At 40.2% G+C, this 23,166-nt stretch overlaps 1 protein-coding gene across 1 annotated transcript in view; it reads left to right on the plus strand.

Moving 5' to 3' along the window:
* Nucleotides 1-23,166, plus strand: part of SPOCK1 (SPARC (osteonectin), cwcv and kazal like domains proteoglycan 1) — a 272,287-nt gene that overhangs the window by 198,466 nt on the left and 50,655 nt on the right. The window contains exon 6 of the mRNA XM_083871549.1: nucleotides 14,874-14,988. Coding sequence (XP_083727675.1) covers nucleotides 14,874-14,988 — 115 coding nt within the window. The remainder of the gene's footprint in view (nucleotides 1-14,873; nucleotides 14,989-23,166) is intronic.

Consider the following 23,166-nt stretch of genomic DNA (forward strand, 5'->3'; position numbering starts at 1 on the left):
TCATCCTTCAGCACCACTCTGACAGCACAGTTCACCCATTCTCATCTCATTTTTAAACCAAATGATCCGGATCATGTCTCCTTCTCAGCACCTTGATTAGGGGAGCCCTCCCTGCTGAGATGAGACAACGGAGAGACCAGGAGGACACGTAAGGGCAGTGAGGCTTTCACCCATCTGTCTGTCCAAGCTGTGGTCACAATGAGAAGGGACTGATGCCTTTCCTGAAGGATGGAGGCCAATTCTCACTGATTTGTTAAATGTCTCCCCATGGAAGTAAAGGCTCAGAGCCCCTACCAGGCTCTCCAGGGCAAACGAGTGGGTGCTGCAAAGATGAACTCTACAGTCATTGAGTGATTTAAAGCAACTCTTCATTTCAGATATTCTTCTCCCAGCGCCATCAGCCAGTGTACCAAATACTGTCAGTCAAAATATTTAGATTATTTTCAACATTTTAAGACAATTAATTCTTCAATATCTGTATATATGCATCCTATTGATTGTGAACAGCTAAATAGGTCAATTTATGCTTCTATCTTCTATCAAAATACTCAGTCTCCATTATGTTCAAGGGAAAAATATCACTGCTAAAATGGCAAGTGAAGCTTCAAATGGGGCCCTGGCACCTGTGCAGAGAGACAAGGAGTGCTATGAGAAAATGAGTCTGAAGTTTGGGAATCATGTAGACACCCAGCCTGAGAATTAAGCATCTGTTTCAGGCATTAAATGTCTGCAGGTTGGGCAGATCAAACCTCATTTGGGCACTGTGGGCATTAATTCTGAACTGCAATCAGTTATCAGCTGGACTGGCCTCACTTCCTTGGTTCTTTGAGGGGTTGGACCCTTTCCAAACCCAGGTGAAAAAGGCAAGTCTGTAATGTCTGTCCAAGACACTTTGCAGTGCTTGGCCAGTGCTGCCTCTAGGACCCAATTCCCCACCCTCTCCTCTGAGCAGGCGCCAATGCTGAGCTTGGAGTTTCAACTGTAAAAGCAGGACTTCGGCAAAGATGCCTCAAGTCCTTACATTTCACAAGTGGCATCCTCTGGACATTTTGGGTATTGTGGCAGAAGCCACACACAGATTTTCTTCTACTGTGAGAAGTAATTTCAAGGCTCCGTATGGAAGAGTTCAAGAAACTGGTTTCAAAAAAAAGCAGTCATCTCTGACTTCAAATTTGGTGAGGCTTCAGTAGGAATTTAAAATAGTGTTACAGTCTGCAGGAGGGGTGATGAATTGTCATTAAGAAATGTAATTTCTGAGTTCTATTTAAGGACAGTCAGGAATGCTGCAGACCTTTGAGAGGGAAAAGAGGAAGGTTTTTGTCTGGAACATCACAAGCAGCTGCAACCAGCTTTGAGCTCAGCCATTTGGAACAAATGGAACATTCACATAAATGGGGGATAAGTGCACGTACCAATAAATGAGTAACCAACTGGTCAACAAAATGTTCCCTACTAGACATGAGAGCTTTGCTGTGTTATTCTAGGAAATAGCTCTTTCAAAGGGAGTTTAAATAAATTTCTTGCTGACAAAAGCAGTTCAAATATCAATGGTGTATAACTGGCTGTTTGATACTATGTGAAAAATTCTCATTTATTATCTAGATAGATCTTTCGGTTCTTGAGCTATTTATATTTTAGAAAAAAGCATCTTAGTCTAATGGGCTGAATCTCCTTCAAAAGGGTAAATGCACTCTTCAAATGTTTTTCATGGACTTCTGAAGCACAAAAATATGACTTCAAACTGCAGTTTTCCTTAGCCCTCTATAGGGGTAAACTTTAGCAGCAACATCCTTGTGTTCTTTATTGCTCAGTCCTGTAATATTACACAGAAGCAGGAGTAGATGGCATTTTCCAGTGCCAAAGGGTCTACTAATATTTATGAGGTCATTGTACTTGTCATGGCAGGAAAATATTTTTAATCTTCTGGAGCCTTAGAGTTCTTTGGGAGATAACATCTAAGTTTTGCTAATAAGCTTCACTCATGCTTGATGAATTTATACTGGCAAATAAGAAGATTTATGCCATAAACTTCATCTGCCCAGTGGCCATCTGGAGACTGAGAATATATTAGCTCTAATATTTAGTGATTCTGCTAATATCCAGACTATGACCCACACTGCAGTTCTACTTTATGGTTTTCTTAAAGTAAAATTGTTGGATTTTAAGTTGGCATGTAAAACAGAGAAAAACTGAGGAGTTTTGACCCGTTTATGTGGCTCATTATGTGCAACTGTTGGCATAGAGGGGGAAAACTGTTTTACTTTTCTAAAACTCCTGTAGCAATTCAGCTGTAAGGCTTGGTAGCTGCTTTCACAGAATTTGTGGCTCATGGGCTTTTCAAACTTGAAACCATTTGGTTCCAACCATTCCTTTTGCTAGGAGACAATTGTGTTATTACCAGTCCTAGTGCCACTCAATGCCATGCTGGGTTAATTCAGGTACAAGCATGAGACTTGAACCCCTTTAGTAGTCTGAAAACTGTGGGTTTGTGGAGAATGTTGACATGCTTGTTGTTTTATGTGTAAAGCAAGCAGTGGATTCTGACAGGGCATCTGTGGGCATCTGATACAGGGTCTGAGCACTACTTTGCTTGGTCAAGAGAGGTTTCTAAAAAAAGCAAAGCTGCTTTATGAGGCTTAATTTTCAGCAGCTGGGAAATAAACAAATTATCTTAAAAGAAACACTGTATTTGAGTGCAGGTTTAGTACTCTTATCTGGTTAATTGGGTGTTGTCATCTCTCTGGATTTAAATAGCATCACTCCTTTCAAACATCCCATTATATTTTCTGCTGGTGCAGAGCATTTGATATTTCCTGCTGCAGGATTGGCTGCACTTGAGCAGTACTGTGTATTTATACCTTTATACGTACACAGGATTTTGGTGCCCTTATGGATGAAAGGAGTCATATAAATGGTAATTTTATTGCATAATTGTCTTACTGAATGTTTTTCAAAAGAATATTTAGGAGAATAGATGTAGTACATCAGTCAATTAATCACTAGTAGTCCATTAAACTTCTTTGGGATTTTTTTAAGGATTAACAAGTATTTTCTGGTGTTTATAGAACATGCAATATTTCTCTCAAAACCTACTTGAATACAAATGTTTATTCCTTACCTTGTATTGCATCAAGGTTGCATCTTCTCATGAGAAACGCACACAAAGTTATAAACTTTTTTGAGAAATTTACTGCCCTGGCCTATGGTAAGAGTATGTTAATTGGGAAGGGTTTTATTTAGGAAATACGTATGCCATAGAATATCATATTGATATAACCAAAATGCTTCAGCTTTAGAGGAAGTTCTTCAAGTCTTTAGATTTCTTCAAAGTCCATGACCTTTTCTTCTGCTCCCTTAGGGACAGATGCCAACGCTATCCAGACAGTCTCACTTTTGATCTCACTGGAGTAGAAAAGCTGAAATAAAATGTGTTGTAAACTAGAATTTTGTGGTTCTTATTATGCGCTTCATTAAACTAGAGGGTTGTTGTTTTTTTTTTACATGAGCATTTGTCATCTACATGTCAGATTTCTTGAAAAACATGTTGAATTAACAGGACATGTTTAATTCAGTTCTGACAGAAAGGTTAATGAGAATTCAGAAGGCAGCAAGCAGGAAAATAATATATAGAAGAAAACTACATGGAACCAGATTAAGTTCTAACTTGGCTTGCCTTAAACAGTGGTATTCACTTATTCTGCAGTGAATGAAATTACAAATATGTTGAGCAGTTCCCTCCTTTGGTAATACCCAGTACTCTGTGTCAGTTTGTAATGCAGAAGACCTGGAAAGTGGGTCCCACTGGTTGAATTATTTTACCAAAAAATGTTCAGGATGAGTTTTTCTGCTTGGAAGGGAAAAGGATTTCTGCATCTGCCTATATGAGACTGCAGAGGATCAAGGTCTTGTGACTGAGAATGGCAGAAGGAAAAGCGGAAATGAAGGTGGTGTCATGGTCACATCCTGATGAGAGTGGGTGCTGGTTTATGGCTGCTGCTTTCTCCCATCACTACCCTTGTTTAGCCAGTCCAGATATTCAGAGGACTGGGAAGGGGAAGGGACAGGGAAGCCTTTGGCTTCCTTACACTTAACCCTGACACCTCCAGAACCTGCATTTTTGTATGACCTGTGGAAAATCCCCTGAAGTTCCCATGCCTGTCCCTAAAGCTGCATCAATTTTCATTGAAGGGGCTGATAAAGCATAAAGCCCCAGAGTTTGAGGAGCTCTGTGTCCTTGAGCTGCCTGTGGCTGGCGACCTGCCCCGTGCCATGAAAGCTTTTGGGCAGGAACACGCCCTTCGAAAGGAAGGAAGCAGTAAGGGAGGATTGCAAATACAGTATTTGTTCTTTTTGGGAAAGCTACCAATCTCGATGATGGTAATCACAGGTCTGCTTCTCTAACTTGATTAGAATCACAGTTGTGACTGCCAAATCAAACAAATTGGCATGTGATGGTCGGAACTTAAAAACCCATCAATTACAGACACTCTTGCACTAAGGACCTGATTGATGCTGATGTTACTTCCACTTGCCTGTTGTACATTTGGTGTGTAAAACCATTTATTTTTAAAATCATTCTTTCTGCAGTCAAGGTCAAAACAGGAGAAAACTGTTATTTACATGGTGAGTCATCTGACACAGTTCAAGCACTGAAAGTTGTGTTCTTGACATAAAGAGGAAACAAGAACATCTTAGAGTTTATTGCACCAACTTGCAGCTCATTATACAAGCTTAAATACAAATATCATTTGCAGTAATTTAGTTACCTTGTTTCAAGCTTGTTCCAAGCTCTATGCCTGCATTCAGTTAACCTGTAAAATTCTTTATTCCAGTATTCCAGTGGTGTGATGCAGTGGTTGTAAAAAAAAGGGGATTAGCTGTTTTTGGCTAACTGGCTTGTAAGGGACATGTATTTCAGGATTTTTCCCCCTAATGCATGGGCTTGAGAGGGACCAATGCCTGATGTGCTTCAAAGCTGTGGCCTTAAATGGTCTCTGACCTTTCTGAGAGGTGCCAGCCTCTTAGCATAGGAGAAGGACTTTTATTTTTTTCAGTTTCAGAATTCATATTTTGTGCTTTTCCCAGCAAACAGCTTATTTGAGCCATTTGAAACATCAAAGGAGGTGTTTCTTGGCTTGGGTACGTCTTTAATTTAAAGCAGATTTATTAAAGGCCAAAACAGGATAATACTGCAAAAGGATTAGCTATGATTACTTGATTTCTGAGCAAACAGACTAATTCTGCTTTCTTTGTATGGGTGTCTTTCACAGCAAGTCCATTCAGTGAGCATTGAACTAGGCCTGGGGTTTAGTTTTTGCAATTTTTTTTTAAATTTCTTGTTGTTTCTATTGTGTTCTTTAGAAATCAGAAACGTTGCTGAAAGCTTTAACTTCAAAGCTTAAGCCTGCTTACTCTCCCTTGGTTGCTATGCTCCAAAAGATATTCCTAAAGCTTCTTTGCCAGTAACTGTCAAATGTTTTGTTTCAGCGCTTCTTAGCATTGGAGGTTCGGTTTGGCTTTTGTTTTGATTACAAAATAGAAGTTCTGAGAAGTCAATTAAAAAGCAGGCTGGCATTCTCAGGACTTCAGTCTTGTTGCTAGTCTGAAAGCAGCCCAAGCAGGGGTACTGCAGGATGCTGAGTATTTTATATTTGTACTTACACTCCAGATCTGCTCTGTAATCAACAGACAAAAACTCTCTCTGAGACCTGTACATTACATACATCTATCTGCACATTTCATACATCTGTAACAAGGAATGAACATTTCTGGGGCCACATTGTGGTCAATGAATTCTGTGCAGACCTGCTGTGAAACAGCTCATCTAATAGATGTAATGGATTGGATGGGATAACTATTCTAGAGAAAAGGATTGGCTTCATGAAATCTATTATCAGGGAATAAGGAGCTACTTGGGAACAGAAAAACTCAGACTGGCTTTCACCTCTCGCATGCAAAGGCAAAGTTTGGTTAGAAAAAGATGGGACATTTGAAAGCCAAGCCTGCATGCTGGAAACTCTGATGTTTCCAGTTTTGGTTAGGGGCTTATGGACTTGATGGTATGATTGGCCTATGACTGGCAGCACAAGTGAACTCCTGACTTTGTTGCACCACCAAACTGTCAAACAAGCCAGGGTGCTCTTTTACTGGATCTCCATCCTTCTCCCCCACCATTTTCTAGAAAAAGTGCAGTGAGTTCTAAGAAATCTTTACTAGTGCAAGATATATGAGCTCTGAAGCCCAGAGTACAGCACTTAGTCTGAACTTTGTTCTCTATGTTTCCTGGAAGCTCCCCAAACCTTTGTCCACATGGATTATGAGATGCTTCCAGGTACGTCCTCCTTCTCCCCAATAATTTTATAATACAGGCCCTGGGAAGCAGAAAACTTTGTGACCACAAAATCATAGAATGATTTGGGCTGTAAGGGAATTTAAAGAGCACCTTGTTCTAACCCTCCCTGGGTGGAGACGCCTGTCACTAGACCAGAGCCACATCCAACTTGGCCTTGAACAGGGATGGGCAAAGCAACACTCCAGCTCTTACTCAGTATTTGTGGCAAGGTTGCTTGAGAAGAAATGGACAGCATAGAGTAAATTCAAGACTAATTCACCAACATTTCAAGAGGGGAATGCTGTAGTAGCAACTTTTCTTTGACTTTGATTTGTAAGCTTAGATACATCAGAGAGATGGTTGAGCTTATCCTGGTATTATATCAGGACTTATCTGGGCTTTTCCTGATATTCAGTCTGTACAACCATAAATGGTCATTGTCCCATCCCCAGTCACATCCTGTTGGGCATCAGATATCCCAAAAGTAACTGCAAATGTACTACTAAATACTTTGCAATTACTGATTGATAGAGTTGATAGGTTTTTGGACTGCTAAGATACTGCCATCATACCAATTGCATAAGTGCCTTCAGGGAGCATGCCTACCCTTTATAGTGGTCACCAGCTGCTGCTTTTAGTCCAGGTATGGGCAGATGGGTATGGGAATGACTGTGTAGGTGGAGCGTTGCCTCATCTGAAATCTGAATTGCTGTAGTCACCTAGTGTAGCTAAATTGCTGTGTTTATAATGTGATTGACTGGGTGGAGACCCTGAGCCTGGGGAGCTGAGTGTCTGGCGTTGCCTTCCCTCTGCCATATGCAGGCGGTTGTTTAGCTGGTTACAGGAGCATCAGTGTGTGCACAGAGCCACAGATCGTTACCTCTTGATTATGTTCACATTATCTGATGTGTTGTCTCCATGAGAGAAATTAAATTGCCTTTAGTAATTTGAAGCAAGTAAAAATGACAAATCATCGTTCTCGTGTGATCGGTAAATGGCTGCAGAATGAGAATGAGAATGCATCTCAATTACATGCCAAGTACATTTCAAGCAGCATCGATCACTCCAAATCTCCAATTGTTTTTCTGTGATTTTCTTTACTTTTAATCTAAGATGGCTTTGGTCTATTAAAGGGAAAAGAAATTGTAGCTTCGTTCCACTTTGAATAGTGCTATTAGCTATGAACTCACAGCTCATGATTATGAGGAGTTAGAATAGGGAATAATTTCATAGAGACAAAAGCAATACAATATAAATCTAGAAATGAAAGAAGCCAAATGCAGCAGGAAAGTGGTTTTTAAAGTCCATGTCTTGAGATATGGCAGACTGGTGTACTGGAAAGCAAAAACTCCCATGTGCAAGTAGGAAATGGTAATCAGTGACCTGTCATGCAGTTCCTGCAGGGAGACAGCAGAGTAGACATTTACCAGCAGTAGAAGCTTTTGTGACTGAATACAGAGTATAGAATATGGGGTTGGGTGACTGTGCATCTTCTTCTCAGCACCTCAACTCCTGTATTTGTGCACAAGAACCAGCTGGTGTCAGCCCAGCGTGTGAGCATGACCTTGGTACTCAAACATGGGTCACCAAAATCAAAGTGCAATAGCCTTTGCATGGTGTGTATCAGGAGGAGGATGAGAGGAGAGCAGGGTGATTTGCAGATTTAAGCCAGACTGGTGCTTTGTGTTAAATCTCAGCAAGAAGGGAGCATGGGTGTCTTTATTTATATAAGGGACAGAAGTGCTTTGTCTTCATTTCCCATTTAACTCCTTGTGGTCTCACCAGCCACTGAAGGAAGTGTTGAAATCAGCATTGCACAAATGTTTCAACTTATGAATTGATTCTTCTGTGTCAAGTTCCAGCTCTGTTTGGTCTGTACTTCCCCAATAAGGACCGAAATTTCTTACAAGATGATAAACCAACTGAGATATGCCCCCACACATCCCTTGACCTAGGTGGGTGTTTCCAGAACTGGCATCCAAATTACTTGTAAAAACAAGTTCAATTTCTTTATGATGCAGTAGATTTTGGTGCCTGAAGCTATTTTCTTGTTTGTTCATAGAATGGGGAACAATATATTTTCATTGTCACATTGCATTAATAAATGGTCCCTTGAATGTCCTTCACCTCCACATCCAGTGTTGTGACCTTGAATGCCATATCATCTAGCTCATGCAATCAGCTGCATTTTTTTAAAATTTCCTGCTTCACATTGAGCTGATTGCCACTTGTTTCTTGGGGCAATGTGTTTTGTATTAAATCAGAATTTTGTGCTTCAGTGGTCTGTCCAGCAGTCCCCAAATTAGCTGATTCTGCTCTGTCTGTAAGGGCAGTTTGCAGCCACACGAGTACATGATCATTTGCTTAGTTTGCAGCCCTGCCAGTCACACACTGAGATGGTTCAACATGCCTACAAGCAGTCATCCTACTAACTCTTCAGCCATCAGTCATGTTGGAAAATGGGGTTTTTTTCTTTTCTTAATGAAGTATTTAATATTTACCTTATGAATTATTTATTTTTTTATTTCTTTATTTATTTATTAAGTCAAGGACTCTTCTTAGGAGCAGAGCTGACCCTCTAGGGAGCAATCAAGCTCTAAGTTTTCTAAAATCACTCTTTGTCCTTAGCTGATGAAAAGAAGGAGCTCCTTCTGTTCTCCTCCTCCTGAGAAGTTGAAGGCTATTTTTAGAGAAGTGTATACAGTTCTAATTATAATGCAGAGCCACAAAATATGCAATTAATGCCATCCTGAATTGCATGATTGCTGCCAATTGCAACTCAGCTTGTTCTTTTCTGGAGCCCAAGAATCAATTGTTTCTTCTTGGAAGATGAACCTTCTGACTTTCCTCTTGCTCTGAAGATGGTACTTTGTGATACAACTTACGCTGTAATAGTGGAAAACTTGTAACTCTGATTGTGTATGGATGGGATCTAACCAAAAAAAAAAAAAAAAAAAAAAAAAAAAACAGCTAAAAAATTAAATAGTTTAACAAAAATATTGTTACATTTTAAAATCTTAAACCTGGCAATTCTAATCATAAGGACCTGAGCCGTATGCAGTTGCTGATGTGACTGCCTGACTTATCCTGATATTTAAAGATTGCTGGGGTCTCCTGCTTTCCTTCTGTTCCCTGGTCATTTTACTCAGAGGGCAAAGTCCTGCAGCTCTCCCTCATTAGAGGTGCAGGATTGCAGAGGGCAGAGCTGTGCACAGTGGACCAATTTCTGGTCCTTGGAGCTTTGCTGTGTGAGACCTTTCAGCGTTACTGCATTTGGCTGCATAAATCTGTTCAGCCCATTTAATATCAGTGCCTTGGAACCTGGGTCTCTCTCTTCTTGACCCTCCACCTGGAAGCTGTTGTCTTTTTCTAGGAGATTATGAACCACCAGCCTGTCAGTTAAGTGTGCAGTGAGAGACATTCTCAAATATTTGTTGTTTACCTGAGATAATAAGGTCCTTCATGTGTCACTCCTTACAGAGAGGGGAATTTCTGAGCCCATCAGCTATAACATCTGCTTCAAAGCTAGAGCTAGCACACATTTTAAAAAGGCTTTAATATGTATTTACACAATAGATTGGTTGTGTTAATTAGAGTTTATTCCACCACTGGTATGCATGCATAACTCCCATTAATATCAACACCAACTATGTATTCTCATAAGGAGAACATAGCTCCTAATTAGAGCTCCAGGATTTTAAGATATCTTTGTGCAGCTTTTATTGCAAAGATTAAGTGCTGTGTGCTTGCCTGGCAGCTATTTTAAAAGGAAAAAAAAAAAAGGTGTTTTTTTATTATAATCATTTTTTTTCCCCAGCCTGCCTTTCATTTTTATTGCAACAGCCTGAGCCAGTCCCATCCTGGAGCTTTGCACATGCAGGGCAGGAGGCCTGGCCATGGGGAGCTTCACTCTGTGAGCAGAAAGGTGCCCAGAGAAATGGGGTAATTGCACCAGCTCCCAGCAGTGTTGGTCTGCCCATGGAATAGCCCCTAGTGCCACCAGGAAGCCTGTCCAAGTGGGCAGTCCTGGGGATGGAGCTTGGCATGTATTTTCAGTGCCCACCTGAGGTTCTGTGTCCCAGGGAAATCTTTCTCCTTCCCAACACCCCAGACAGGGGGCTCTGGTTTGCAGAGCAGCAAAAAGGCAGCAGAACCCACGGCAGGGAGGGCAAGTGCTAAGGGACCCCTCAGCCCTGCCCTCAGCCCAGAATCTGAGTCTCACCTCAGGACTTCACATTAGGGTCTGTTTTTTTATGAGCATGTATCATGTGGCTGCTGTCTCTCCATCCTTATTTCAGGATTTCAGTTTTTACAGAGCCTGAAAAGTTTGGAGAATTCCCATTAAAACTTAATATATGTGTTCAGCAGGATGCACCACCTGACATTTCTTTTGGGATTTGTAGAAAAGATACTGAACCTTTTTTTGTTGTGACAAGTTTTAAAAAAAACCCCACACTTGATCTGAGTGTGTTCCAAATACTGTATTTTTTTTCCATCTGATGAAAACTGGAAGCAGAGTCTTATAAAGAAAATAGTGATAAGAGTCCCAGCTAAGGAAGCAATGGCAAGCTCTGCTGTAAAGCTTGTAAGCAAACAACCCCTCTCAAAGGGGTGTCTGAATTCCAATGGATTCTAATTATCTGCTAAGACAGATAGGTAGGAAACTCTACTGATATCAAGAAACTAGACTAAAATATATATATATGCTATAATTTTAGGAAATTTTAGCTTCTGCCTGTGGCAGCCACTTGGTAAAAGATAAGGTTGAAAATAATGAGCTTTTGTTATTTGTATGTGTAGTTTCGAAGAGACATATTGTGAGTGAACAAAAGATGCAGCATAAAACAAGCACTGCACTGAAATCATTCTTGGTGAAAATGTAAAAAGCTGTAGGGTGCTAAAAATGCAGTGTCCTCCAGGCAAGAGCACTGTTCATCAACAAGTGTAGAGACACTGCCATTAATATGATGTAATATCTCAGGAGTTTAACACTTAATTAGTATACTATAAAATTTAACCTTCTGTTTTGGTGTTCACTCGTTCTCAAACAAGACTTCATGTTTATCTTTCTCATGTATATTGTCTGCTAATTCCTACATACCTTCCTGTTTAATTCACATTAAATTAATGATAGATGCAACAGAAGTTTGGAACCTAACACTTTCTCCTGTATTAGTGTGACTACAAGAAATTTTCAATTATAGATTTTTGGCTCGTGAATCAATCAGGAGGAACTGGTCTTTGATGGTCCTTGTGAGCTCCTTCCAGTTCAGGATACTCTGATTTGATGCACTGAGACCAAACGGGGGTGTCGGGGAGCCTCTCCTGAGGGAACCCTGGGTGAAGGATTCTCTCCTTCCCTGCAGTTTGTTTGGAGGCTGTGAGATTGCCCAGGACACTGTGAGTGCTCTGCCTGTGCTCTCTGTGCCCCATGAACAGCAGCAGTTCAGGACACACAGGATATCCCAGGGCGCTGCAGTTACATCTCAATTACAATTACACAGCTTTGCCACTGAAAGGGTCTGGCAGGGCCTGGCTGTGCTGCTGTACCTGGCTGCATTTTCAGCAAATCCATGGGTTGTTTGTGTCAGGATGCAAAGCTCTTCACAGCATTAATGCACTGGGCTGTTCCAAGTTGTCCCTGAAAACATTCAGCAGTCAAATACACACCCTTGCAGAAAAGATCACAGTAACTTATTTCACAGGATTGCTTACTTGCAGGTTAGATCAAACCTGGCTGCCAGAAGTTGAAAGCCAGAATAAAAGCAGAGATTCACAGTTTTATTATATCATTAAAAAAAATCTGGATTCTCCTCTAGCAGGGACTGGAGGCTGGAGACTAACAGACAAGAATAAAATAGCTAGGAATAAATTTTATGTAGCTATTTTCTTTCTCCCTCAAATGTGAATGCTTATGCAAAACACATTGCTGTAGATTCACTGACAATAAAGAGGGAATCATTATATGAGTAGTGGATTCTCAGGGGAACACTTTAACCAAAACACACTCTGCAGTAATTTCCCACATCTTAGTTGAATAAATTAATTTATGAATTTTCCATGAATATGTTCAACCATTTCTCCCCTCATATACTTTATTGATCTCCATATACATTTAGCAACAAATAACAGAGCTGCTTTTCCATTTGCAGTAAAATAGTTTAGAGATGTTTATGTGGGCCTTGGGGTTCAGAGTAAACAAATGCAGTTCACACACCAGGGAGGCTGCAGAAAAATACAAAGCTTGCACGACCCAGGGAGCTCGACTAGAGCAGCTCAGCGGAGGGTTGAGGCATATCCAATCATATCAGTGGTAAAATGAGTCCCCTGAAATGAGAGAGACCAGCCCCAAACTGTGGGAACTGCTCCCACTGAGTCCTGTGCACAATCACTGCAAGGAGCTTTGTGACTCATGTCTGCAAAATGTATAATGTCTCTTTGGTGTGAAAGACTGAGAGTTTTTCTAAGTACTGTGTATCATTTTATTGTCCATGGTCTGGAGAAAGTCAGCAGGCTCCTTATAGGCTGTAGATCCAGTGGCAGAATAATCCAAAAAGTCATTATTGCTCCACAAGACATCCTCTGTGGCCACTCTGCCTCTGAATATCACTTAGCAAGGCTTAGGCAAAGTCATTAAATCCAAAGTTGAGCTACTCGTGTAGGTTATTACAGTGAGTGAGGACACCATCACATGCAAAGTAAGGTATCTCCATGTTTTCCTTTAGGGAAGGAATAAAGAGTTACATACAGTGATTAGGTGTTGAAAAGTAATTAGTATTATATCCTAATTTAATATTTAAAATGATGGAGTTTTTTAATCTCCATCCCCCAACACCAAACATCCCAAACAAGCATGGTGGGAATATAATGTGTTTAACCATAGGTGTAAACTTACTCACATGTGACTGCAGCATTATGATCTTCAGGCTGGGCTCAGATAATACAACCCCTTTAACCAGTTTGGTTTTTTTGGTTTATGTTTAGCTTTTTGGTTGTCATTTTTATCAGTCATATGGAAAGCTGCGGAAAAACTCAGTGTAAACTTCACTCAGTTTCTCAGTGTAAAGTTCTTCCTTTCTTAAGTGCACGTAATGACAGCCTTGAAATAGGTTGGTGCCATCTTAGAGGCTGGTATTTGAAGTATAATTGCTAATGCTTAGATACATAATTTACATTTATTATGCATAATAAAATATGTAAGTAATTGATGTTCTGTAAGGGATTAAATTATCAACTCCAGCTGCAGGAAGCAGATTTATGCCTGTGTTCTCAATAACACATTGACTATCAGAATATGCTGCAGAAAGTCATTGCCTTCAGGACTGAACTTGGTGTTGTCCTTTCTCCTGTTCTCCTTCCCTTCTGATGTGCTCTCTTTTGCCTTTCTGCTCTGTGCAAAGTGTATTTATGGAGCACAGAGTTGAAAAATAAGTACAAACATTCCCTTCAGTCTTGCGAGGAATTGGTGTAAAATGCAAGCTGAGCTTACACACGTTTGTGTGGCTGTGCATTTTCTAAATGAGAAGGGCAGGACATCACAGAGAGCACAGAATCACCCTGATGCATTGAAGCTGAGGATGGTGGGGGATAATGTCAACAGAATGGGATGTAGGCACAGCACAATGGTCTCCTGCTGCTAGATTAAAGCTTGGGCAACATGAGCCCTTTTAACAAAAACAAATGCAGGCAAAGCCAAGATATTTGCAGTGCTTTCAAAGCAGGAGGTGTTTATCTTGTAACAACATCCTGCTCTGTTCTCTTGGCTCCCATTGTACCAGAATTACAGAGGATGATGCTGTGGGTTTCAGCAGGGGCTGCTGCCCAGTGAACTCCAGTTTCCCACTGCATCCTCCATGGTGACACCGTGGTCTCAGGCTCTGTGTCCTTCAGCTGTGTCAAAACACATCGTGTCCCACTGTGTAAACATATTGGCCTGCTTTTAAATGAATCATAGAATTAATCCTCAATAAAACTCAGATCAAAGGGATTTTGCAGCCCAGCATTCCCATTTTCCTTGGCAGGGGGCAATCCCTTCAGGGAGGAAGTCCAGCCTGGGCACCACAGGCAACTCTCCCCTGTGTACCAAAAGCTCTTGGATTCTGGTCTTGTAAAAGCAGTGCTTGAAAAGACAAAAGATGGAGCTGAATTTGGTTCATTAGGTGTCAAGCCAAAGAAAACATTTGTGTTTCTGCTGCCCTGTGCTGTTTTCTTTGACTTCATTTTTTTACTACATTAGTCCAGTGTCCAGCCACTGGTGCTGCTGGGCACAGGATGGGGAAATACCCATGGGACAGTCACTGGAGAGAGGCACAACTACACAGGCACAAAGCTCTTGGAGGAAAGTCAGAACTAAAATGTAGGTAATGCAAACAACAAAGGCTAGGAATAGTCACTGTTATCTTATAAAAGTATTTGCAGTAGAAACTGAAGTTTTGCAATCTATCAAATGCCATTAGTGGTAACACAATTTCTCATTTAATCCACAGCTGCTATTTTATGTATTTTCCTAATTAGTATTCTTGCCTCTTTTTAATGCTTCTAGTGCAAGATGGAGTTCCATGCATGTACTTCTGGCAAAACCATCACAGCTCGATGTGATGGGCCCTGCCCCTGCCTGCCAGGACCTGACAGTTTAAAACACAAGACAGAGAAGACTGGTAAGTTGAGCTATTAGTGAAATCATGGCAGATAATTTGGCTCCTGCAATGTTCTTAGAAAAATGTAAGAAAGACTTTTCTTAATTGGCATATTATCTATGTAAGGCTTTCTGAGAAAGAGGTAAGGTGCAACTACTCATTTTCTAAACAGGTAGTACTTTCAAATACCTTAATTGCTGCAAAAGTAACTCCTATTTGAGAGAGTCTCATAGGAAAACTAAATTCTGGTTAATGAATCTCAATTTTAAATGAAAATATTTCAAATGGAAATATTGAAGAATTATAAAAGAGTAGAAAAGGAAATATATTACTTGATGGTTCATTATTTTATGAGTTAAAAAATCAGTAGACTGTGTTAACTAAAAAGTCATTTAAAGTCACACTTACTACGTGGGATCTGAATTATTATTTTCATCTCTATTGTTATTAATGTTACCATTAGAAGTCAAATATATATTGAAGAGACAGTTGTATCTGTGTTCATGTATAAATCTGTTTCAATAACAAAGTCATTGCAAACGATGCTGTATCAAACTGAAGGCTGGAGTCTCAGCCTTTTTCCCTGTAGCTCTCTGGTGAGTTCTCCCTGCAGGTCTGAAAGCCTGGTGAGCTCATTCTCTCCCCCAGGTCTTTTCCAGGGAAGCAAGCACAGCCTGTCTCGGGGTGACCTCACCCAAAGAGAATTAGTTCTGTCAGAAGAGACTGGCTGAAAGCAGAACTCCAGCAGCAGGAGGGAAGTGTCACAGCCAGGTCTTGTCTAAGAGTTTTCTCCCTGCTATGAGGAAAGCCCTTTGGAAGGAAAAACTTGGTTTCCTGTGGCTGTGGTTTCTTGGTACAAGTGAAGATGTTCTGGTGAGCTGGCAGTGGGCATGAGCCTGGGTTTAGGCCTGGCTCTGAGTCCTGTTTTCTCCCCTCTCTCTGGATTGCAAAAGGTTTAACTCACTGACTGCTGCTGGCTCCTGCCTGAATTGGGAGGTCACAAAGCCAAAGTGGTGATTAGGCAGGGTTTGCTCTGTCATGTTGAGCAGTGAAATGTGTTTATTTGTCTTGTGCCTCACATGGAGTATAACAAACAGGAAGGTTTAACAATGGTCTGTTGGACCCAAAATGTTTGTGAACCTCTCTTCACTCTTTATCCTCCCCACTGTGGACATGTTATACAGGTAACAGGAACAGAAACAGGGAAAAATATTTAAACAACATTTCTTCTGGTTAGTTCAGGCCCTGTCACCTCAGCTGAGAACACTCATGGTCCTGCCTTTGGTTCTCCCTGCACACATTGTGTACTCTAGCACAGCACCAGTTTTTGCATGAGGCCTCCATCTACTTTCTAGCACAAGTGTTATTTCTGCCTACAGTTTGAAGATTCAGGTTTAATATCATTTTTTGAAAATTGCAGACATTTTTCTGCACAGCTCTCAAACTTTGACCAAGTGTTGTAGATGGCAGCATTCTGAAATCAATCTATAACTGTACTATCGCTTTGTGTGGCTTGAATCTTTTGGTTACAGAATGCCCACTGATAAATTGCCTTATTCATATTTTCTATTTCTTGTAGTCCTTATCAGGCTACAAGAAATATTTCTTTTTCACTGCCCTTTCTATTTCTTTGCCCTTATCAGAAAGAGTATCAGATTAATAAATCTTCAGTGACATTTCAAGCTTACAATTTCATTCACACAAGAGAAAAAAAGATTCTAATAACCCTTATCTTGATAAATGCAATTTGACAGGGTATATGTATTCTGAAACCCAGGCTTTTGTTTTGCCTGACTCAAACTTTAACTCCAGCCAACAAAGCATTAATTTAATGAATTGGGTGATCTGCAGAGCAACTTTCCTGAAGGCTTTTTCAAGAGGCCAGACTTGAACTAGCAATGCTCCTGCCATTGCCTTGGTGACAAGGATATTATTATTATTATTATTATTATTATTACTATTATTATTATGTCCTGAAATGTCCACAAATGGTTTTGGAATTGAGAATTAAATAATCAATAGCAAAGGTGCTTTATAACTTGCTTTTCTTGTGGATCTTTGAATGTGCCTGTAACATTTCAGTTAAAGACTTCCTTTATCTTCCTCAGTCTCCTTTCTTCAGACATTGTCTCTTCAGTTGACCCACTTGAGTGCAATGGAGTCTCAAACTGAATATTTCAGAGTGTTTCAGTCTTCTAACAAAGTTCTCCCAGGAGTTCCATGAGAAAACATGAGTAAATTCTACACACAAGCATAAATTTTGTGGAGGTACAATATTAGCATCATCTGAATGGGGTTTTGGAATTGTCTGTGTCTGCCCTTTGCAGCCTGGGGCCCAGGCAGCTTTTCTTAGTGTATGAGAAAATTATGAACTCTGGTTGCTGGCCACAAAAAAAACTCCAGTGTGCTGCTGCCTTTTGTAAAATTCCTTTTTCTGCTGAACAAGGAGTGTCAGCTGGCTTTGGAGAAATAAGCCCTGAGCAGTGGCTAAGGTGACCCAGAAGTGCTAGGTTTTACAGCTGGATTCACTGATCTGAAAAGTCCAACCTAAACCAGCTGATGAAACTGTGTGTGACATGGGCAAATCCATTCCTAGACAAGAGACTCTCAAAACCTGGCCATGACAGCACTTCAGTGATCTCCTCTTCATCAGATCCCCAGATCTCTGAGTTGGAAGCTTCTGACTAGAATGTTGGTTATGTGATATCTTGGTGATTTCTCAAGTGTTCACACAAAATTATTTTATTTCCTCGTATGCTACAATAATGTCATTAATACTGCTGAATTAGCCTAAAACTCAGTAGTTTGATTTCTCACATAAAAACTCATGTTAAAAACCTGTGCAGACCATTGGGATTCGTTTTTGCTCCTTATTTAGTTGCCAGGTTTTTGAAGTGTAATGTTAAGTAGAAAATGATTGAGAGCTAAGCCTCATGCCTTATACAGACATGCCAGTGGAAAAATGTTAAGGAGAATAACAGTGCAAGTGCTTCCAGCAAAATGGAAATGCAGCTCTTCGAGCTCACATATCAACGTTTTTATGCCTATTACACAACAAGGTTAAACATATGTGGTTGTGAACTTCCAGTCTGAGGACACTTTGCATTAATCTTTACACATTCATTTAATCATTATTCAAATATTATTCCATGATAAAATACTTTCCGAAATTAAAAATTTAAAGGAACATTTAATTTCCAAAGTACTGTAATTCTAAATGTCATGACCTTTTTTTTATGCGCTTGTGAATAAAATTGGCAGCAGCATCAAAGAAAAGCAATCTAAGTGTATGTGCTCAGAGGTAACAATGGACTGCAGTGTCTGAGTCTTATTCCTTCCTCCTCCCTGAGCTCCTTCGAAAACATCCCAGCTTTGGGGATGAAAATGAAGACTAATAATCATGTTAAAAATTGGAATTCCTTTTGCAGTGCTAACTGCTGCTATGGAGACATTAATAAAATAGCACGAATGCAAGCAAAAGAAAACTACAGCAGAATTATTACCTTTAATAGCAAATAACAACAATAAAATCTTTCTACCATAAAGTTAAATCTTCGAGGAGATGGCAGGATCATGTTCTTCATTTTCTTAAATGGAATTTTGAATCAGTGTATGAGAGGTAGAAAACAGGTCTTTTTGAAAGTACTAATGGAAGATTTTGGAAAAGAGGACAAGCCCTAATGCTTTTAGTCTTTGCTATTTTAGGCCCATTTAGATTCCTTTGATTTATCCAAACACTTGATATGCTTCATAATTCACAGCAGTATCCCAGCTTTACAATATGCTTCCATGACATGCTGCTGATTTTCAACTTGGCTACCCAGAGACAGAGGTTGAACTGTAAACTGCCCTGAGGTTAGCTGCCCTTCCAGAGTGTGTATGCCCTTTGGTTTAATACTATAAAATGAAAAAGGCTATAATTTCAACAAAAGAAAAGGACTAGAAACTGGCTCTAAGTGACAGAAATTATTTAAGGCACAGAACCTTGTCTGCTGGTGGTGTTCAGGTACCTCTTTGCAATAGTAAGTAGAGTCCTCATCAAGCAGAATTTGTTTTTAGACCAAACGAAGCTTCCAAAAAACCCACCATAAATAACTTCAGCTAAGAAACAAATGGTTTCAGTTCTTCAGAACCTCCTGGCAAAGGCAGAGATTCTTCCCTTGAGTGTGCTGTTCATTCTATCAGGACGCCAACACACCGCAATGGCTGGGGTGTCTCTTGGCAGGTGTGAATTTGTGGTTGCAATAATGTGGTTCTGTCAACTTCCCCCATTCTCTATGACTGCTGTTGGGTCTGTGTCACTGGTGGAGGGGCTCAGGCAAGGTGGTAAATGTTTAACAGCCTGTCAGGGCTCTGTCTGACCAAACCCTTTCCCTGCTTTCCAAGTGCTGTACTCCCAACACACCAGACTTCATTTGTTGCCATCAGGGTTGCAGAACCACTGGAGCATGAGTGGATGCAGTAATTTAGAGTAGGTTTATCCCTGTCTGTGCATTGTGTGCTTTTGACCTTGCAGAAATGCCCAAGGCAACTTCTAAGGAAATTCTATTATCTTGATAAGGGGAATATAAGGTCAATAGGCAGAAGGGAATATATTCAAATATGCCAAGTGTTGTTTAAATTTCTAAGGAGAATCAAGGGAACATTTTTAAGTTGCAGGAATAGATCTTGGCAGGCTTGATCAAGAATCTACATTGTTTAGGGTATGAATTGTAGCATTTAACTACCAGCCCTATGGGGTGTGATGGATGAGAAGGTCTAATGTTCCTTTCCTATATAAAAAGAGCACTCAGAGCATGAAGTTCATTCAAAGAAATCAGTCTTGTTTCCCAAATGAGTTGTATCATTTCATGTGTCTGAATGACTGGCAACTAAAAGAATTTAAAGCCTTGAAATCCACTTTCAGCAAATATTTCAGCTTCAAATTGCTGTTCACAGGTTTTCATAACTGCAAGAGTACATAATTTTAAAGTTTATGAAGATGAAGCATGAGTCATGAACATGGTTGATTGGACATTGGTGCAGATTCATTAGGAAGTATTTCCTTTTGTGGCTTTAGTTTTGGAAAAGGCTCTTTCTGTCACTGAATTTCCAGGTAGATTTCTAAGTTACTTACTTGAGTCTCAAACTCTGGGAATGATGAAACAAAAGCATTCCAAAAATTAAGGTTACCCAGGGTTCAAAGCTTTAGTATATCATGAAAACTAGGTGGGTTTTTTCCTCTGGACTTCGTCAGTAAATAGTAGGTTTAGCTCTAAACTATGCAGGATCTGATATTTTTGCTCCACAGTTTTCTGTGTGAATACTTCAATTCAGTTTTTTAATTTGTTACACGATGAAATGAACTTACCCAAGCAAATCTGAGTTATGTAGTTTCTGTAAATAATAATTACTATTACCAATACAATTTTTCTTGCCTGCAAGCTTTCACACAAGCAGATCAGTCTTTATTCCAAAAGCATAGAAAAGCATCCCCAAAGCATGAAATATTCCCTTTTTTTGCACTTCTGCAAGATCCTGTTTGTGAGTAGGGAACTAAATGACTGCACCCAATTAATATTTGATTTAAAAAGTCAAGAAGCAGGCAAGGACAGATACCTCTGCTCCCCATGGGTGGCTGTTGGTGTCACCTCTTGGCAGCAAAAGCCAATAGCTCCAAGATTGAGCCAGAAAAATGCAGCTCTTGCCAGTGTCAGAAGAAAGAGAAAAGCCATAGTGGCTGGAGGTTTTTGTTCAGTTGCTTCATCTCACAAGAATCTTCCTTTTGCACACTGGACAAAAGCAAGAGCTGATGGGGAAAGGCCAGTTATCAAATCCATGTGGTGTTTTTCCTGTTCCCAAATACAACTGACTGTGACTGTATAAATAGACAACATGAAATGTGAATTGTTAACTTGATCATTGGATAAACAAGTCTAAATTTCTCTTGCACCAGTATATGAGCACCATGTTTTAGCATGTAAGTGCAAACACTCATAATGGTATGATTTAAGAGCCCAAAGCTGCTCTGCAGAGGAGGAATACAGAGGGATTTCAAACATCATATCTCAAATCACTTTTCAACTTGAGCAAACACTACTGGATTTTTCACCACCATTCAATATGCCCATACTGAGGTTCTGAATTATACGTATGAAGTATTTATACAGTGGAAATGAAATGCAAATTTTCAGGTTGCTGTAATTTCCAGTATAATTGTGTTGTAAAGGAAAATCAGCCCAAAAACTTGGTTAGGCCTGAGAGTAAATTCAGCTTTGGATCTGTGGTACCAAGGAGTATGAATTAAAATAATTTTTGTGCTTTCAACAATTATGCACAGAAAGCACTCAGGTGCCTATGTGAAGCCTGCTTTGAGGTGAACTTGAAAAGGAGACAGAATTGTCCCCTGTAGAAATGTTGTGTTTTGATCTGGCTCCAAGGTTTTGGAACTGTGCACAGCAGCATTGATTGCAGCAGCCCCAGACAGATAACAAGTTAGGGACGATACCATCCATAGACTAGCTGTCACTTTTTTTGGCATGATCTCCTATGGATTTGATCACATTACAGCAGGCTTCAAAATACAGCAGACAACATCTGCTTTAGAGGCAGCAGGGACAGAAAGGAGGGGCAGGCAGCACTCGAAGCCTGGTGTTCCCTTTGCTGCTTTCAGGTGCTTGCTGAGGGGATGTGACTGTAGTAGCAACATCCCTGTCAGCAGGATCTGCCCTTTTGGTAAATGCATCCCTTTAACAAGCTTACATGGCAAGAGAATAACCTTGAGCCAAAATTCCTGACATAATCTTAGAGGTTGAACCAGGACACGAGACATAATTCCTCATCATCGCTAAATAACTAATCCCAGACAGCAGCAGGAGACAGGAACTGCATAAAAATAACTCTGTTGTGGTGTAATTATATTAAAAACAGTAGGACAGTCTTTTCAAACCTTTTGAAATCTTTTGAAAGAGAACTTTTAAGGCTGTGTTAACTCCCTGGCAGCTCTCTGTGCCTGAGTCAAGTCCTTATGTTTTCTCAAGCACTTACAGCAGTGCATTTGCCCAGGTTTAGCAGTAAATACAGGTTTCACCCCTTCACAGGAGTGGCCACCTGCTAAAATAGAAATAATATTGAAAAAATTGATTTGGTGGGTCTCATCCATGTAACCAGTAGCTGTGGATTGTTCAGTTCCACATTAAATTCAATAGAGAACTCAAATCTAAATGGGGCACAGGTCCCAAGGGCAGTGTAGGCATCACCTGGATCACTGACCCTGCAGACAACTTCCCCCTTGGACATGTGAAGGATGCAGGATCCCAAAGGATACTGATGTGCATAAACCCACAAAAACAGTAAGAGCACACTGAGAGAGCTCAGTGGTTGTTGGTTTCATAAACAGCAGTAAATAAAAAGCTAAAATGGCTATTGATTTCTCTGTTTTTGGCATAAAGAAAAGGTTAGAAAATGACAGACATAGTAAACACTTTGTGTCAGCAACTAACAATAATTTTCAGACAAGAAGTAATTTGATTTTGGATTGCAAACAGAAAACTATTGAAGTGGCACACTGTGTTAATAGAAACACCATCTAGTAACAGCAGGTGTTTGTGTGCAGATACTGATAATTAGAGCACCATAATTTCTCTCATCATAAATAAAATCAAATAAATAAGACTGCTTCCATATAGTTGTTCTTGTGGATATTGATTTCTGCATTTTTGGGAATATTTCCCTAACATTTACTCCAAGAAAAGGGTAGTAAAATCTCTGGAAAACTGAGAGTGAAATTAATTACAGTCCATATCGCTGTGGTGATGCCTGGGAGTGGCTGCCCAGAACAGGCCAGACAAAGTTAAGAGAATAAAGTGGGTATTTATTAAAGGCCTTCAATAGATACACCTTGGGCAGTCAGGAGCCTCTCAGAGGCTACACCCAAGCTGGACAATGGTCATGAGTTTTTCACAGAAATAAGTTTGGTCTATTTGCATATCGGGGGTTAATCCTCCAATTCCAGCCTCAGATAATGAAGTCACATTCCCCCAGTTCACTCCCCCCTAATTCACTTGTGTTTATATTTTTTGGGTCCTGGGGCTGTCGGGTGTCCTTGAGTCTCAGCCCTAGAGAGGAACTGTTTTGTCTGCATAAAATGGGAGAACAGTAGCTGACAGGCTATGGAGCTTTAGAGTTACACACTAAAGCAGGACAGGATCTGAAAAATAC

The sequence above is a fragment of the Zosterops lateralis genome (assembly GCF_965231275.1).
Source record: "Zosterops lateralis genome assembly, chromosome: 14".
Lineage (NCBI taxonomy): Eukaryota > Metazoa > Chordata > Aves > Passeriformes > Zosteropidae > Zosterops > Zosterops lateralis.